This window comes from Trichomycterus rosablanca, chromosome 11, assembly GCF_030014385.1.
Source record: "Trichomycterus rosablanca isolate fTriRos1 chromosome 11, fTriRos1.hap1, whole genome shotgun sequence".
Classification (NCBI taxonomy): Eukaryota; Metazoa; Chordata; class Actinopteri; order Siluriformes; family Trichomycteridae; genus Trichomycterus; species Trichomycterus rosablanca.
This window is the reverse complement of record NC_085998.1, coordinates 33,569,157-33,589,306: the sequence shown is the minus strand read 5'-3', so window position 1 is coordinate 33,589,306 and position 20,150 is coordinate 33,569,157. Positions and strand designations below refer to the sequence as shown.

Here is a 20,150-nt window from a genome sequence, read left to right as displayed (position 1 = left end):
TAAAGTAACTGAAATTAGTCTTACAGACACAGACTGTAAAAATGTTAAATCTCATAATTTCCTTTTAAAAATCTCATTTTATTATAATAAAACATTGCATCATTTAAACTGTACAATTACAAACAAAAATCTCTATTAAATGGTGTATGAGCATTTTAATTATCCCAATCATGCCAAAAACGTGGATCAGGCCAATCATGGTATTAAAAACCCTGGTAACTGAAAATAATTACCATCTCAAAAAGCTGGCACAGTTAGTTCCTAATTACGGGCATTACTGTCACATTTCAAGATGAATTTCTCAAGCTTTCACATGGCACAGTTAACACTACTTATAAAACTCTTACTTAAGATACCACAAGATGGTGAAATGTGTCAGAGCTGCCTCAAATCTCTCCACCATTTACAAAGTGATATAAGAGGTTTAGTTACTCTGTAATTTGGTCACAAGAACAGCAAAGTGCAGGAGACACTATTGATTTACATCAAAATCGACACGAGAAAAAGAATGAGGTCCCGCTTTAGCATGCTGAGGTGAAGAGTTTGAGGGTCTCTCATTTTCAAGTCAATAGTCCATGAATTTTACCGAGCTGTAAGAAACACTTCAGAAGTTTTGATGTGAATTTAGCAGCTGCTGAGACGCTTGTGGTTTTCATCATCATGGCAGAACTGGGCAAGAGTTTAAGTCAAAATAACATGAGTTGGTAAAACAAACACGTTCGCCAAAATGAAGTAATTAATTAAAAAAAAAGCAAAAAGTAGTGGATAATGCTTTCATTAAAACGATGTATTAGGTAAATTAAATATGTTAATTTTACATGCTTGGTTTTAAGTAAACAATGCCTTTACTAAGCCCATTAGTTCGACTTCAATCCTGTTAATAAGGGTTGGTTTGCCAAGTTTTTGGCACAACTTCAAGGCAGAATTGATGCCACTCATCTAAATATAAGCATTTAAGAGGGTAACAATGCCGCATGGATTTCTTACATTTCTGCTTTAATGTATGTGCTAATTATTCCCATAAACATTTAATGTTGTACATTATCAAAAAGGCCTTTTATTTTCTTCTATTATTTGTCATCTTACATTATCAGTCTCTTAATGGCTGCACAATCTTATCAAAGTGCTGTTGAGGCTGCGGAAAATTTAATATTAAATTTTATTGATTTATTAGGATTTGAACACACTTTTTTTTACATTACACACTTTGGTTACATTCATGACAGGACAGTTAGTTACTGGTTACACAAGATTCATCAGTTTAAGTCTTTAATATCAAACACAGACATGGACAATTTTGTATCTCCAATTCACCTCACTTGCATGTTTTTGGACTGTGGGAGGAAACCAGAGCTCCCAGAGGAAACCCATGCAGACATTGGGAGAACATGCAAACTACACACAGAAAGGACCCGGACTACTCCACCTGGGAATCAAACCCAGGAGCTTCTTGCTGTGAAGCAACAGTGCTACCCACCGAGCCATTGTGCCGCCCCCAAACTTGTCAGACTATATTCTAACAGACTTTGCTTTGCTTTGCAGGCACAGTCTTACTGGGTCTTACTTCCTTTACAAGTTTAAAGCAGACAGAATCTAATCTCGCCCTTAAGATGCACCTCATGCAAACCTTTAGTTTTCATACTTATGCTTCTCCTTAATGCTTATGCTCCCCTCTCTAACATTTCTCTTTTATTTCTCATTGCTATCATCTGCCCTTGACATTTCTTTAACATTTCTAGTCTTGTCCAGCTATGCACGAGTCATTTCCTCTCTTCCTTTTTTCAGTCAGGTTTATTGATTTCTTTCTTTCTTTTATTCATTTTCTCCTGTTGTCTAGTTTTTGTACCCAAAGGATTTTCACTTTTTAGCCTTTTCCCTAATTCCCTGTCACCCCCTGTGTTAATACTGACAAGATGAAAAATGCAAGGTTTAAAATTCAGTCTGAAACTAGAGCAGACAGCAGATGATGTGATTTTTGACAGCTGTGAGTAAATGAATGACTTTAGATATCTGTGTGCTCGTTCGGAATTGCTGCGAGCAAATGCCTATAAAGATGTATGTGTTTGGGATGGGAGGTATTGGGGGGGGGGGGGGTCACAAGATCCTGCATGGACAACGTTTTTTAGATTTTTATTTGATCCTTCTATTCAGATACCATGTAGAGTCTGGATCTAGGGTGGTCAAGGTACTGGACCAGTAATCAGAAGTTTGCCTTACCTCTGCCAGGTTGCCACTGTTGGACCCTTGAGCAAGGCTCAAATTCACAATTGCTTAGACTGTTTACTATCATAACTGTAAGTTGTTTTGGATAAAACGCTAAATGCAAAAAATTTTAATGGAGCTGATTGTAAATACACTTGGTATTTGGATTTAAATACATTAGTTTGAAGTTTGATTACTGCCATTCTTGTCAATCTAAACTTTACAGCACACTATGGTGCAGTCAGAACGGATTCTGGTAAAAATAATACAAAGTATTCTGCAGTATATCAGTCTAGAAAAACTTCAAGCAGTGGTGAATCTTTCCAGAAGTGACAAGCCTTCCAAATTTCCTCAGGATACAGTAAAAACAGACAAATATAAATAATATATATGTATATACAAGCCATCTCTGCTTATGTGACAGTTTTCTGTACTCACTCATGTATTGCGCACACTGCTTGCTACACTGTCAACACAACAACTTACAAACTATATATTTTATACACATACACATGCCTTTCTCTCACTCTTCCTCCCACCTTTCCTTTCAGGGTTTCTGTCTCACTGGGAATTTCAGTGACAGGACTACAAAAACAGAGACACTTCACAGCAGTTCCTGTCTCCTGATAAAAAAAAGGTTCAAACTCTGGTGAATCTTCCCAGAAGTGGCCTGTCTCAAGGGTGTGCTGATGATGACTTATTCATAAAGTTAAAATAATTAAATAAATAAAAAAATCCAAAAAACTATGGGCCAAATTTCCTTCACAGCAATGTTATCTTCATAATTTAATAATAATTTAATTTGGTTGCAACTGTTACTGTTATAGTAACAGGCAATAGGAGGCAGTTACTTTTCAACATGGGTGATATAGTTGTTCTTTGCATTTCTATAAAAATCTAAACCTAACCTGTTTGCAAAAACAGAGTAAATCAGGAGGGACAAACACTATTTTATGGTACTGAAGTTTACACAAAGTTTAATGGCCCTCCACAAAGACGATGGTGAGAGACCGAATTAAAAGAGACGTCAGGCATCATGATATAGGTACCTTGGGCCAGGTGTGTGTGTGTGTGTGTGTGTGTGTGAGAGAGAGAGACTGAATAGGTGTTTGATGTCCTGTGATAGATTGCTGCCTTGTCCATGATGGATTCTTGCCCTGTGCTATAGTTGTATCACAAACCTTTAGATCCACTGTGTCCCTGACCAGAATTAAGTGTTTGCCGAAGACGAATAAATATATGAATCAATAAATGAATCAATAAATGATTCATTTCATAACAACTTGGTTAGTTTTATGCTTTTACTTTGGAATTTGCTAAAAAGGTTGTTAAAAAACCCGGCACCAATAACTAGAAGTAAAAATCCCTTTGAGAGGACGTCTGTAATCACTATTTCCATGGTAACAAGAGCATGTGTAATTTGTGGGTTTTGCTGTGGGATTTTGGGTAATGTAGCACATTACTCGGACTAAACACATATTTTAAAAATAATCTATGAAATAAATAAGCTAGAAACCTCACAGTTTAGCTTAATTACATCCATTCTCCTAAAATTACTTTTTAAGCTGTAAAGGTACTGGACTTGAACCAGAAGTTCTGGTCCCACCTTTGCCGGGTCGCCACTGTTGGGCACTAGAGAATAGCCCTTAACCCTCTATTGTGCTAAGTTATACAGTCCGAATTGTACGTCTTTGAATAAAAGCGTCGACTAAACGCTGTGAATGTAAATGAAGTGAGAAAGGCTTTATCAGGTATACTAATTATTCATATGACACCCATGCTTAGCATGTCAGCAGTGGGAGCTCACTAGTTGCCACTGTTGGGCCTCAGAGAAAGACCCTTAACCTTTTATTACTTGCATTGTACACTGATCAGCCATAACATTAAAACCACCTCCTTGTTTCTACACTCACTGTTCATTTTATCAGCTCCACTTACCATACAGAAGCACTTTGTAGTTCTACAATTACTGACTGTAATCCATCTGTTTCTCTACATACTTTTTAATCTGCTTTCACCCTGTTCTTTAATGGCCAGGACCCCCAGAGGACCACTACAGAGCAGGTATTATTTAGGCGGTTGATCATTCTCAGCACTGCAGTGACACTGACATGGTGGTGGTGTGTTAGTGTGTGTTGTGCTGGTATGAGTGGATAAGAGACAGCAGCGCTGCTGGAGTTTTTAAATACCGTGACCACTCACTGTTCACTCTATTAAACACTCCTACCTAGTTGGTCCACCTTGTAGATGTAAAGTCAGAGAAGATCGCTCATCTATTGCTGCTGTTTGAGTTGGTCATCTTCTAGACCTTCATCAGTGGTCACAGGATGCTGCCCATGGGGCGCTGTTGGCTGGATATATTTTTGTTGGGTTTCTGACCACTGAAGAACAGCATGAAAAGGGGCTAACAAAGCATGCAGAGAAACAGATGGACTACAGTCAGTAATTGTAGAACGACAAAGTGCTTCTATATGGTAAGTGAAGTCGATAAAATGGACAGTGTGTGTACAAACAAGGAGGTGGTTTTAATGTTATGACTGATCGGTGTAAGTCACAATAGTATATGGCTTTGAATTACAGCATCTGCTAAATAACATAAATGTAAATGTACTTTAAAGCATCAATATTTCACTCTAAGCAAAACCACACATCAAATTCCATTCGTAGTATCTACAGTAAAAGGAAACAAGTATTCAGTCACTTGTTTTGTTATTTAATATACTTTCAGTGCATAAATCCATCTGAAACTGTCCTATTTAATTGGACCTCACAAATATGCACAGAAATATGTTCTCCACTATCTCTAAGCATCTGCAATTAGAGCGATATTCTATAATAAGCCTGGAAACTAAGCAATACAAGATTGGGCATCTGGCTCAGGTAATGCAGAAATAAATTTCAGCAGTGCCAGGAAAAGGTTTGATAATCATGGTGTTTAATGCTGAACTCTCATGGCCACCTGCCCCGATGTCTTTAAGCTTGCCCTTTTAACAGCTGACATTATCAGGAGCATTCTGCATAGTTTATGCATATTTAAGTCAAGTACTATGATGCTCCTAGGCTTTCAAATGAGATGCTCGTAGCAGCATTATGTCAGTATGAATGATAAGAATACAAAATGAAGATGGATGTATTTATAATGCTTAATTCACTGCTAGAAAATGTACGAGATAAATGTAAACGTTTACAGTATAACTACAGAACAATAAAACAAACACTGCTTAGAAGCTTCAATAATATGTTCACATCAAACATCAGAATAGAAAAAAAGAGTACCAGAGTCTCTTTGACCATGGTATCGCAGGTAGTACCAGAAGGACTGGTCTGAGTTCATGAGAAAGTGCTGATTGTGGGTTTTGAGGCTCAAAGGGCTCTAGAGGTTACTCAGCATGATGTGAACAACCATCATTTTTGTGGGCAGAAAAGCCTTGTTGATGAGAGAGGTCAGACTGACCAGACTGTTTAGAGCTGAAAAGAAGGCTACTCCTAAATATCTACTCGTTACAATCATATTGAGTAGAGAAGCATTGAAGAACATGGTAAACCCTAAGGCAGACAAGAAACTGAACAGTTAAAAATTAGAAAAATGTTGCTTAGCCTGTTCAATCTTAAATTCTGCCACAAAATGCCTATTAAAGGGTCAGAATTTGGAATAAGCAGAATGACCCTTCAGCATCCTCCCAATGAGCCTCGCTTCACTTCTCCTTTTCTTCTTCCAATCTTCCACACACTCTCTCTTCTGTGCCATTTCCACTTTCCTTTGGTCAGACTGATAAAGCCTGCCTGCTCAAGGCTGCTCAAGATTATTTAAGGAATTCTGAATTTTAAAAAGGTCTTCATGGTATTTTGGCAAGTGTCATATCATCAGTCATTCAAACACATGTGAGCCTTAAGAGTCTCCTCATCTGTCAGAAAGCAGGTGAGGATTTCCTAATGATGAATCATGTATCAGTACCAACAGTGAGTCTCTCTCTATCTCTCTCTCTCACATGCAAACACACCTACACACACATAGTGTGATTTTTTCAATCCAATATGTTTTATGATATAAACCAACTAAAAAGTTTAACAGTTTAATCCAATTACAGTGGGACCTTGAAACTCAAAGTCCCCTAAACTCCAAATCTTTGAAACTGAACACACTTCGTCAAGAAATCTGTACCCTTAAACTCAATGTTTCCCATAAACTCAATGTGTGTGTGACTGCTGCTTTGTTCAGCCCTCAGCTTAAGTGGTGTCAAAAACAACCCCATTATTTAACATTGCCTAAAATACATGCAGTTCCACAGGACCATGAAATGCATTAACAGGTTTCACATACATCCTTATGGGAAAAAATACCTTAAAACTCAACGCCACTCCCAGAACCAACTGCGGTTGAGTTTCAAGTTATCACTGTATTTGTTTCAATTATTGGATGCCTATAATGTTATGTCACATGCTTATAACTACCCCCAAAAAGCCATTTACTAATCCAGCTCTCAGTTATACTGGTTGGAAGAGTCGTAGATCCAAAGCCTTCACTTAAAGGCCACACTAGGGTGCCAAAAGGGACTACTTTCAGGTCAGGGCCACACCCAGGAGGGAGGAAACCAAAAGTACCTAATGAAAAACCAGGTACCTCCATTCCAACAACACCCATACTACCCTCTTTTGTAGCAGAACTGAAAATGTTTTAAGGAGTGAAAAAGCTTCTTTAGTCCATAAACCCCAAACAGATTGGTCAGCTTGGTCAACCAGAGGTAGAAAACTTGTCAAGTGAGGTACATCTGCAGAAGTCTTTCATCCTAGTGAATAACCAACAATGTAATACATTCTCTGCCTCCACCCTCACATCTGGAGCAGTTTACAAGCAATAGCAGGACCTAATAATGTGTTGTGTAGTGTATAATCGTTTCATGTTCATAATAAATCAACACTCCTATTTTAATAATGTGTCAATAATTCAGGTTATTTTTAAAGATCTCTTTTTACAAATATGTTCAGACTTTTTTCTCTGTCCTCATTTCCTTCCTCCCTTCCTTCTTTTCTTCTCATGTCCCTTAAAACAAGAAGCTAGATTTTAGGAGAAGAAAACAAAAGAAAACATTAAAGAACAGAAATTCACCTCATGTTTTCACATGCTAATTGTAAAGTCTTGCCGTTTACCAATTAGACTGAGCCTTTGGCATTTTCCAGATGCCTGAAATTGGCCACAGAGTGAAAACAAGTAAACAAATATTAAGCCTCAAAAACTGTTGTACTGATTAAAATGGCCTGTTTTGTTTAAAGATCACGGCAGTTAAATCACACTATAGTAAAATAACTGTCCTCTTACAGAAGCTTTAAAAAACATATTTGCATAATATGGTGCATAATAAGGTATATGAATGTGTCATGAATCAGTGTTTAGTTTACAATTAAAAAAGTCATTATAAAAGTCATCTTTAAAACAATCTTTTGATTGCAGTTTGCAGCCTTTACAGAAGGTTTTTAGCTGTCCATTAACCAAGAGAGAGAGAGTAAACAGACAGGGTAACTTTAAAAAGCTTTTTGATTAATAAATTCACCTCAGTAAACACACAACCACCACAGAACCGTATTTTTAGGTTGTGGATTGGTTGGCGTCTCCATAAAAATATATTCTAACAAATTACATCCCTGCTTTATCTCTGACTTTGTCTATAAAGTCTGTACAGAAGTGGATAATATAATACTGTATATTATGAGATTTAAATAGAGGTGGACAGAGTTTGGATTTTCGAATCAATAATCCCAGGTCCTCATTACTGGTCATTTTGGTGAATAAAGGAGAACCAGTGACCCGTTTATGATGACCAGACCTGTCAAACCTGTCGGGCTAATACATAAAACAAGAATGATCCTCCTGCCTCTCTCTCTTACTGGTGCTGTCCAATCCCTGGATTAGGACCCGAAAAGAGGCTCATCACTCACTCCTTTACCCATCATTCATGCCACATCCTCTGTGTGAGAAGCCTTGACCTCGTCCTTATCTCTGCCCACACAGGCATCCAGACTCCATCAAGATCCAATCTTCTGACTCCCACCCAACAGTGCATGCTTCCACACCCCAGCGTGAACCAGACAGGGTCAAGGTTACAGATGCCACCGCGGGCGCATGAACAGACCAGATCTAATTACTGGAATGTTTTAAAAAGACAGGTTGTTCCACAGAAACAGCCAGCAATTTACAAGGGAATTAAATTCCAGCTGGGTCAAAATTTTCCTTCTTTCTCCATCAGACACATTTTATTTCTCAGCATTTTCTCATTTTATAACTTTAATAAAACATAAATGCATTTATTATCCTGACCAGGATGGATATATTTATAGCCTTTAGTCTTTCATTTACTCATAGAACAGAAAAGCATGTGTTAATTAATGCAATTTCTTATAAAGACGGAAAAAGTCGTTATGCACATTAAATGTCATTTTAGGTAAATTCTAAATACAAAACTATCCCACATTATTGCACAATTTACTTGAGAATTCACTTGTCTGTCCACATTTGGTCAATAGATACCTTTCCTCCATGACTGTGTGTCAGTGTTGGTGTATAATGTACACCAATCAGCCATAACATTAAATCCACCTCCTTGTTTCTACACTCACTGTTTATTTTATCAGCTCCACTTACCATATAGAAGCACTTTGTAGTTCTACAATTACTGACTGTAGTCCATCTGTTTCTCTGCATGCTTTGTTAGCCCCCTTCATGCTGTTCCTTAATGGTCAGGACTCTCCCAGGACCACTACAGAGCAGGTATTATTTAGGTGGTGGATGATTCTCAGCACTGCAGTGACACTGACATGGTGGTGGTGTGTTAGTGTGTGTTGTGCTGGTATGAGTAGATAAGACACAGCAGCGCTGATGGAGTTTTAAACACCTCACTGTCACTGCTGGACTGAGAATAGTCCACCACCCAAAAACATCCAGCCAACAGCGCCCCGTGGCCAGAGTCCTGTGACCACTGATGAAGGTCTAGAAGATGACCAACTCAAACATCAGCAATAGGTGGGCGATCGTCTATGACTTTACATCTACAAGGTGGACCAACTAGGTAGGAGTGTCTAATAGAGTGGACAGTGAGTGGACACAGTATTTAAAAACTCCATCAGTGCTTCTGTGTCTGATCCACTCATACCAGCACAACACACACTAACACACCACCACCATGTCAGTGTCACTGCAGTGATGAGAATGACCCACCACCTAGACCTGACCATTGAAGAACAGCATGAAAGGGGGCTAACAAAGCATGCAGAGTAACAGATGGACTACAGTCAGTAATTGTAGAACAACAATGTGCTTCTATATGGTAAGTGGAGCTGATAAAATGGACAGTGAGTGTAGAAACAAGGAGGTGGTTTTAATGTTATGGCTGATCGGTGTATATGTAAGTTGAAAAATACATTTTATCATTTAAGTCAAACCCATCAGTATTAATTATGCAAAACGAGATAAATGTTTCCACCCCGGATCATTAAATCACTCATTTAATTCCATTATTTGGACCATTAATTCACTGTTATATAAGTATTTAATTTTACTTTTATATAATAACCTTCAAATGAAAGACTCCCTTGGTTATTCCAAGTTTTGAAGAGTATCAGTATTAGTATTAGCACTGTCCTTTTTATTTAGATTAAGGAAGCTAAAAAGTCAAAAACAGGTTTATTTTACTGACACACAAATTATGACAAATAAATACATAAATAAAACGTCTTTGGACTGTGGGAGGAAACCGGAGCACCCAGAGGAAACTCACACAGACACGGGGGGAACATGCAAACTCCACACAGAAAGGACCCGACCCTGTGAATCTTATTAATTTATTATTTATTAGGATTTTACAGGTAATTACTGGTTACAAAAGATTCAAGATTCAGGACAGTTTAAGTCTTTAATGTCAAACACAGTCATGGACAATTTTATATTTCCAATTCACCTCACCTGCTAGTTTTTGGACTGTGGGCAGAAACCAGAGCACCTGTAGGAAATCCACACAGACACAGGGAGAACATACAAACTCCACATAGAAAGGACCTGGATTACTCCACCTGGGAATCAAACCCAGGAATTTCCTGCTTTCCGGTGACAGTGCTACCCACCAAGCCAGCGTTGTTCAGTTTTCCAGAATTTTGTAGCCAGAAATGAACCAATCTTGTCAACTAGGGATTATTTTATTTGCAGTTTATATACTGACAATTATTTCAGATCAGCCAGCAGCACCAGGACCAATATCATTTAAGTCATTGTCACAGCCCCAGTGGCTTAATGGATAAGGCACTAGCCTCCTAAGCCAGGGATTGTGGGTTTGAGTCCCATCTGGGGTGAATTTATTATTTGAGACAGTGGTAGCCTAGTGGGTTAGGCTTTGGGCCATCAACTGAAAGGTTGAGAGTTTGAATCCCAGCTCTGCCATGCAGCCACAGCCACTGTTGGACCTTTGAGCAAGGCCCTTAGCCCTGTCTGCTCCAGAGGCACCGTACATGGCTGACCCTGCGCTCTGACTCAAGCCTCCAAACAAGCTGGCATATGTGAAGAAAGAATTTCGTTGTATACTGTACGTGTATGTATATATGACAAATCAAGGCATTCTATCAGAACCCTGACAGTAGAAAAGGGATATTTGTGGACAGATAAAAATTGTGTGAGCTATGTGCCATACAGTTGATTAAATGCAGAGATCATAATAATGTAATTAGCTGCCCACTCCAGTGAAGGTAATTCTACCGAAATACCCCTCCATAGTGCTAAACCAGTCCTCCTCTTCCCTTTCTTTCTTTAAACAATGTCTCTCCTGTGGTCCATTCTACACATCTATCTTCCTTTGTACAAATGGGGCAGTATTCATTCTTCGTTTGCTTTCTCTCTGATGTTTCACACCTTCACTGACCAAGTGTTTCAGCGAGACTCAATTAATAACAGAGATTAACAACCCCCCCTTTTTGCAATACACTGTACCCTGGGGGCTCAATTTATTTCCAAGAATTTGACGCTTGGAAAAAAAAGCCCTGATTGACACTCCTAACCTTCATTGGGATGTAATCCTGTTCTTTAGCACCCAGAGATCTAATTAATTAGTGGAATCTCATTTCCTTGCTAATGCAAGTGGACAGAGGCATGATAGAGGAGAAAGTGAGTAGTAGAGGAGGCGAGGAAGAGGATCAGGAGAAGGAGAGGGAGCTATTACTCATTCCTGTCTGGAGACAGACTCCATCTGCCTTCTTGCTTCGTGCCGCCGAGCTGCCAGTCCGTTACTACACTTTGCAAGCCGTCATCTTTCAAAGCTGCTGAAATGAGTCTTCAACTAAAATGTTTTCCTAATCTGGGTGTGCTGGACCCACCTCCAGAGTAAACTAGTCAAAATGAAGTGAGATGAATATTTTAAACACAACACGCCCAGACAGGACAGCACAGTGAAGTTGCAGGTAGTGTGAGGACTGCACTGCACCACAGTTCTGGTGAACTGGGTTCAAATCTTACTTTCAGTCTGTGTGAATTTTGGTATGTTTTCTTTAATTCCATGCAGATTTCCAGAAGGTGAGATTATAGGTGAGTGTGTGCTGCCCTGACATGGATTGATCGCCTTTCTGCGTCAGTCTATTCCTGCTTTGGGCTATCAATCAGAAGATTGTCGGTTTAAATCCAGCCTCTATGCAGCCACTGCACAGGTACACATCAATACAACATTGCAAATGTACACAAGTGTTCTGACATGCTATGCAGCCACTGTTGGACTCTTGAGCACGGCCCCTATATATATATATAACAAATAAAGGCATTCTTCTTCTTTGTTTCCAGAATCAAAACACCCCAATTAGGATGAATTGGTTATTAAAATGAATTAATGAATATATTCTGCCACCATCCAGGTAAACTGACTGCTCTAAATAGTCCCTGGGTGTAAGTATATGATATATAATTGGGAGGTGTGAGTTTTCAGTTCAGGTTTTATCACATGTGGCATAACCCTGACTACTATAAAAAGGAAATCAAAGGAGGGAAAAAATGGATGTGTCCCTAGATAAGCCATGAGGACACAAACAGAATCTAAAACAAGCAGTTCCAGACGTGAGGATGGAACCCAGGTTCCAGGTTTCATGTGGCAGTGCAGAATGGCATCACACCAAGAGATACCTACAGAAAGCTCTAGAAGTTTAGCAAAGACAATTAGTCTTTCGCTTCTGGGGACCCCAATCATGTCTGAGGAGGGTATATTTACGCTCTCTCTGATGCGTGTGCAGTCCACCAACCCCTTCTTATTCGACCATACTTTGGTGGATTTGCATGTGAGGCCAGTCTTGCGCATGGAGAGTCACACACTGATCTCCACGTTCCTCCACTTCTATACAGGTATCTCAGGCTACAAACCAAGGTCCTTACACAGTGATGAAGACCTCACCCCCTTTTTCAAACTCTAAGAGTCAGAATACCTGCACTGGTGTGCAGGCGGAATATACCGCTGTGCCACCTGGGTAAAAAGGTGTTAATATGAGGACAACATTAAGGAAATAAATGTCAATGCTGCAAGTTAGCAATGACCCACATGGACGTTTTTGACAAATCTGCACAACTATGTGTTTGGAAGAAGAGCCGTACACCAAAACCTTAGTCATACTTCAAAGCGTGGTGGAGGGAGCATTGATATAAATGTTATGACTAGTACAGTTGTTTGAACAGTTGTGTTACTAGTTAAATCAGAAAACAGGAACATACGAATCCCTGATGCAGTTCCACAGGGTCTACGAACTTTTTCCAGATGTAAAGAGAGGGCAAGTTGAGATAATAAGTCCTGAGTATACAAAGCCAAGAGAAGCAAAGAAGCAGAGTGAGAGAGATAAATGAGAACAAGCTAACTCTATGCCACTGAAGCAGCGCTCAACTCCACTCGTGACTCTGTTTTGCAACCAACCGAAGCTCAATCTCTACATAATAATAGCTGAGTGAATAGAAATTTATATACTTTTTACAGTGAAGTGCCTCCAAATAATGCAATAATGCAGTCTTATCAATTGATGCTCGCCCCCCTCATGCTTTCAATCGATTTGCATATAGATGAAACGCTATAATAACTCCGGCCCCACCTGCTGGAGTAAATATTTTGCTGTCTGTTTTGTCTAGGAGTCTTGACACTCACAACGAGCTTCTAATTGAAGACTGGAAAGAATCTTTATATGCCGACTGACATTCAATTACGTGGACGGGAGATCAGATTTAGTGCAGGACCAGAAAGCATGTTTGAAAACCCATTTGGCGAGTGGATGCAAGGAAGAGGCAGGGGCTATAATTTCGATGACTGTTTGGGGTCTGTCTGAATCAGGCCGCTGTGAAAGAAATCGCTGCTGTATGACCTGCAATTAATTGGATATCTTGCATGAGTGAGGTAGAAAACTGGAGTAGGAGACGGTGGAAGAAAGCAGCGTCAAGGAGAGGCATTTCAGTTAATAAACTTCATAATATTTTAATTAAATTCCGACCTGTTTGGGTAGTAATAGATTTTCACAGCTGATGTCATTATATTATGAAGACATCAATTTATACAGCTTTATTAATGTCTGACCACTTGAACCTTGGTTGGTTTAAACTCAGCATTAAGAGTGACCGAATACACAGTGCCATGTTACTACTACTAGTTACACCGATCAGGCATAACATTAAAACCACCTCCTGGTTTCTACACTCACTGTCCATTTTATCAGCTCCACTTACCATATAAAAGCACTTTGTAGTTCTACAATTACTGACTGTAGTCCATCTGTTTCTCTGCATGCTTTGTTAACCCCCTTTCATCCTGTTCTTCAATGGTCAGGACCCCCCACAGGACCACCACAGAGCAGGTATTATTTAGGTGGTGGATCATTCTCAGCACTGCAGTGACACTGACATGGTGGTGGTGTGTTAGCATGTGCTGGTATGAGTGGATCAGACACAGCAGTGCTGCTGGAGTTTTTAAACACCGTGTCCACTCACTGTCCACTCTGTTAGACACTCCTACCTAGTTGGTCCACTTTGTAGCTGTAAAGTCAGAGACAATCGCTCATCTATTGCTGCTGTTTGAGTTGGTCATCTTCTAGAGCTTCATCAGTGGTCACAGGATGCTGCCCAAGCATTTATTTATGTGATCAACTGATTACTGAGTGGCTTAATCAGATTACTTGGGTGCATTTATTTATGAATTTTTTACTAATTTTACCATTGCCAGTTAGGCTTCAGCTGCCGGGGACCACGATTGCATCCGAGGAGCGTATATTTGCCTGTCACACACTCTCTCTGATGTATGCGCGTCATTTGCGCGTACTTCGGTAAATTCGTCAGTCTTGCACAGGAAGAGTAATGCACTGATGTCTTCATTTCTTCACTTCTGTACATGCACCTCGAGCTACTAACCAGGGTCCTTTACACAATATTGAAGACCCCACCTCCTTTTTAGTCTGGTCTTTTCCCACCTGGCAGACTAGTGACCAATTTTGTCTGCTGCAGGCACTTACAATTGTGCCAGCTAGGGGGCGCCCAGCTGACTAGTAGCAGAACTGAGATTTGAACTCAGAGATTTTAGAATTCCAGCGTTGGTGTGCTAGTAGAATATCCCACTGCACCAGGATGTAAATTTAATAATCAGATTATTGTCATCATCTTAAATTACTGCAGTACTCTTAACTATGCTGTGCATGTAAACACAATTCTCATGACCTATCCCTGGAGCCAGGCCTGGGGGTAGTGTCTGACAGAGAGAGCCTGGTGGCCTGGTGGACCCACCACCAACAAAATCCAGAGAAAGAAAGCGGTGGAAATTGTCATTGGTAAGAGCAAATGCAAAAATAAAAGAGCAATTATTGAAATGTACTGGAGAACAGAGATGATTTAGTGATGTGAAAAGCTTCGATGACAGAGTTCTACCCAATTAATCACATCTGCTGAGGGTTTGGTACGTCAGATACTTTACCAGAAGCTTTAAACACTTCTGACAAACACATCATTACTCTTACATGCTGTACTGACTGACAAACAGCACAGAACAACACACAACACTGAAAAATCTGACCCCACCTGGCCTGTTATACGCTGTGAGACGGCTGAATACATGTATGACTATGAGATCATAAATCCTTGTGTTTTAATTCAGCATGTCCATTTCTGATTCTACAGTTCAGAGACTGACCGTTCCTTTAAGAAGGCTTTAAAAGTGAGGAATATGATAAACGCAGTAACTTGCAACAACTTTCTTCACACCTTTCATAACACTAATGAGCAAACAATGCCCACAGAAACACAGTTAACACACACAAACACCCTGCATGCTAAAAAAAAAAAACAGTGCAGAACACCTGCCACCTATTCCCATGAGCTCACATCCAAGACAGAAATAGAGCTCAATGGATTTCTGCAGAACTCTGCTAAAGAGAAGCTGAAGGTCGTGATGCTAAAAAATACACATAAACAGTACTATAGAGCAAGTGGTGAGCATAAATAACCATAAATATTTTATTATAGGCATACAGTATATATTTCCATAGAATTGTCCAGCCATAAATACAAGTCATGGATGGCATGTTTGTTCATGCTATTTAGCTTTTTTTTAAATGTAGTTATAGATAACAGATAGATAAGAGATCAAGTCATATCTTTAACAGATTTTGTACTGTGTCTTAATTGCTTAGCACCACTTTTTGAGTCTAGGAAACTTAAACAGGACATTTTGATTACAGACATTTGTCATGAAGGTAAGTGCCTTGTAACAGAGGTGCCAGGTATAACCCCACATGAACCCAACAGCAGGACACTACTTTGGAATACAAAATGACAGAACACAAATCTGCTAAAACCCTGTTAGATCTTTTTTTTTCTAAATAAGACATAAATAAGAGTGTTAGTAAGTACATGTTAGTTCTCAGCTTGAGTGCTTAGTAAAGAGATGGGTTTTTAATCATCTTTCAAAGACTTCAAGAGACTCACTTGTTTGAACAGACAGAAGAACAGACAGAGGAAGTTCGTTCCTCTGTCTGTTTGAACATCTGAGTCTCTCAATGTCTTTAAAAGACCTACTAGGAACCAAATCAATGCTTGGATGCAACCATGCCAGCTACTCAATCCACTGGTGAGTTGCAACCCAAAAGCTCAGCAGAGAACCAGGCAGAGGAACCCAGCACACTGGCAGCGGCAGAAATGACAAGAAGGCTGCCACGCCATCCATAAACGAAACCTGAGAACGGGAAGACACCTGTGACAGCAACACACAGTAACTCTGATACAGTTTACCAGCTGCAAAAAAGCATCAGCAAAAATACTAGAGGTAGAAGAGGTGGTCAGCTCTAACCATCTGCCAGGTATGTCTGCAAAGAACATCTGGAAGTCAGAGGCTGTGAGCTGAGTATGAGGTAAACTTGTACAAAACTACCTCAGTGAGTGACATTTCATCAGTTGCAGAAAATGCTTTGAAGTCCAGTTTAAAGAGAACTGCACTTATCATCAATCTGAACTATCAACCCTCTGCAGGCCAGTGTGGGCATGGCAGGTGGGCACATTTACACAATCTGTGTCAATTTCTGGCAAACTAGGAGTCATGGTTAGCTGAAACAGGTCCAGTGCAGTCTTGTTTAGTGGGGCTACACTGTGAATGCACACATCACATCAACACATCTAAGCAATTCTACTTAATCATTAGTCAGTGGCAGTTGTAGCCTAGCGGGTAAGGTAAGCAGAAGATTGCTGGTTCAAACCCCACCACTGCCAGGTTGTCACTGTTGGGCCCTTGAGCAAGGCCCTTAACCCTGTATTGGTTAGATTGTATACTGTAAGTCGCTTTGGATAAAAGCGCCTGCGAATTGTAAATGTAAATGTAATCATCATGGTGAATTCTATATAAACATATAACAAATATAAATAATAAAATAAAGCAATGCAAAAATGATCTACTTTAAGTGTTTTAACCTGATAAGAATTTATAAACATAGACAAATACATGCACACACATGCAGATGTTTATCTCGTACAAGTGCGCTGTTCCAGCTGACAGGTTTTTCAGCTGGTCTTGTCGAACACAGCTGATACTGGTGACTAAGTGTGTATAACCTCAATTAAACCGCACTCTAAGTGTCTGACAACAGCTAATATTCCTTTTCCAGCAGCGGACCGAATTGATGTTCTTGCATTCGTCACCCTGCTGAAAAAGCAATCATGGTGTCGTCTTGCTCTGCCTAAGAGACAGCCAAACACTGCATCCAGTCACTCATTAGCATTCGCCACAAATACTCAACATTTCTACCTCCCATACTCCACATTTCCCTGCTCTCCAAAACCACACTCATAGGCCAATGAGTCAACGTGCTTATCCAGTTCTTATCCCTGCCACCATAAGGTCTACAATCCTAAGTACTCGTACAGATCCCAAACTGATCTTACTCCTCTCATCCTAAAGTCTACATACCGATGCACTCATCCAAGTCTTACACATCCTATGTAGACCTACATATCCTACCCCTGCCACCCAGAGGTCAACAAGTCCACACACTAATCCAGATCTGTTGCATTTCTAAGCCCATGCACTCATTCAGATCGTACCAAGTCATCCTGAGGCAAATACAAGCCAATGAGCTTCCTGTTTCTGCCAACCCTAAGGCTAATAGACCAATGTTCTTATCCGGGTTCTATCCCCGCCAGCTTGTGGCCAATAAGCCAATGTGCTCATCTAGTTACTATTCCTAAAGTCTACAATCTTAAGTATGTATACAGATCCTATACTTGCAGCCCTGTGGTCTACAAGCCTTTGTACCCAAACTGATCTTACTCCTCTCATCCTAAGGCTGACAAGCCTGTGTACTCAAACAAATCTTCTTCATCCCGTCATAAGGTCTACATGTCGATGCACTCATCCAAGTCTTACACAGTCTTACACGTCTTACAGTCTTATCCTGTGTAGAACTAAATATCCTACCCTGCCACAGAGGTTTTCAAGTCCACACACTCATTCAGATCTGTTGCATTTCTAAGCCCATGCACTCATCCAGATCCTACCACGTCACCCTGAGGTTTATGCACTTATCCAACTCTTACTCATGTCATCACAAGATCCACAAAACAATGCACCCATCTAGATTTCATTCCTGCCTTCTTGAGGCTCACAAGCTTCCTCTGCTGTCCTGAGGTCTACAAGCCCAAGCACTCTTCCAGATCTCACATCTGCCATCTTCAGATGTCCAAGTCATGCACTTCATACAGATCCAGTTCCTGCTAGCCAAAGTTTTACAAGCCTAGGCACTTATCCAGATCCTACTTCTGCCATCCTGAGGATTACAAGCACCTGCTTCTGTCCTGAGGTCTATAATCCCATGCACTCATACAGATCCTACTCCTGCCATCCTGGAAACTACAAGCACCTGCTTCTGTCCTGAGGTCTATAATCCCATGCACTCATACAGATCCCACTTCTGCCATTCTAAGGACTAAAAGCACTTGTCTAGAAGGCTATAATTCTATTGTGTAAACAACCGGAATACTGCCGTGAAAACCCAGAACATACCTCTCTGTCGAGCAGGGAGGGTGAGATAACAGTGACGATGTCGCCTCTCTCCGGGTCAATGTAGAACATGTTAGGTGAGGGCTTCTCAGGAGACTGTCGTACAATTATGTAGCGCAGAACAGCGTTGTCTGTGTTGGGATCATCAGCGTCAAAGGCGGTCATTGTCATCACGGTGGTGCCTGGCAAAAGCAAATATCAGTTATTCATGAGGTGGATGGATTTATGATATGCACTACATGGAAAGGAGTATTTGGAAACCAAATACTTCAAGTGTGTGTCAAATTGTATGCTTCCAACTATGTTGCAAAAATGTTGTCCATATTGATTTAGATTGATGAAGGTGGTGTAATCCAAAATTATTTACACTAAAATAAAATAATATATATTATAAAAAGGAACTGGGGACTGACATAAAATCATTTCCTTTCATTAAAGTCATATTTGATATTGTCATGCATCAAAAATAAACCATTATCCAAGAAGAACTGCCTTCCCACAGTGTTTGACGTATTCTCAGCTCCAGGTTCTCGTATGACTGGTATTTCAGCCAGACAAACTGGGTAACTGTGCCAATTCATTCTTGCTAAGCTGCTTGTCTGAATAGGCTGCAAATTGAGACAAGGTGCCCGTTCAGGTGCCAACATCAGGCACTGGCCATAGGCCCAGCTGAGTCAAGGCTACCTCCCACACTTAATGGTCTTAATCATTGGCCGGTACTTTAAACATTTGCTTTAATAAGCTCTGCCACCCTTCATAAATTCATATATTCGATACGACGGCAGCTTAACGAATGCATCATTGTTGGAAATATGCAAATATAATTCAGCATTAAGCTTATTATGAGAAATGCTTTAAAGACAGTAAAGAAGCAGAAGCAGTGTTGAAATTTCTCTGGTGGGTACTGTTCAGGGAAGGGAATAATAGCAAACAGCTAAGCAATGTACTTTTAATGATTAATTACAAATGCCAAGGTGTGTGAAAGTGCTCTCTGGTGACATTCGCAGTACCGCCGAGTTGTTATTCTTGATTGTTCATTCAAATCCAAGTAAAAAGGCAGCCGCTTTATCTCGCTTGTTTGTTTACCCTCTCAGCTCATTCAAAATGATCAGAGAAATGAATAACCTGAGTAAGACCATCAAGGAGAAACCTGAAAAATTGGTATTCAGGCAAATATAATTCACTTTCACTGTGCCACTTCTTAACATCATCTAATGTCACCTACGCAGAACTTGTTGAGTAGCACAGTGCATTAAACAGACCAATCACAGTAAGATGTGAGGAATGTTTGTGTGTTTTAGTGGAGACCGTGTAGGAAAGGTCACAGCTGATGATACATTCAGCTCAATATATGTACGCTTAATATACTGGGCAGGGATGTGTAATTTGCAATGTTGGCTCAGGGCTGAAAATAACCACTTCAATAAT

The 20,150-nt window shown here is 40.0% G+C and overlaps 1 protein-coding gene across 1 annotated transcript in view; it reads right to left on the bottom strand.

The window, feature by feature from the left end:
• The window catches only part of cdh13 (cadherin 13, H-cadherin (heart)), a 399,576-nt gene that overhangs the window by 118,075 nt on the left and 261,351 nt on the right, over positions 1-20,150 (bottom strand). The window contains 1 exon segment of the mRNA XM_063004232.1: positions 18,726-18,904. Coding sequence (XP_062860302.1) covers positions 18,726-18,904 — 179 coding nt within the window.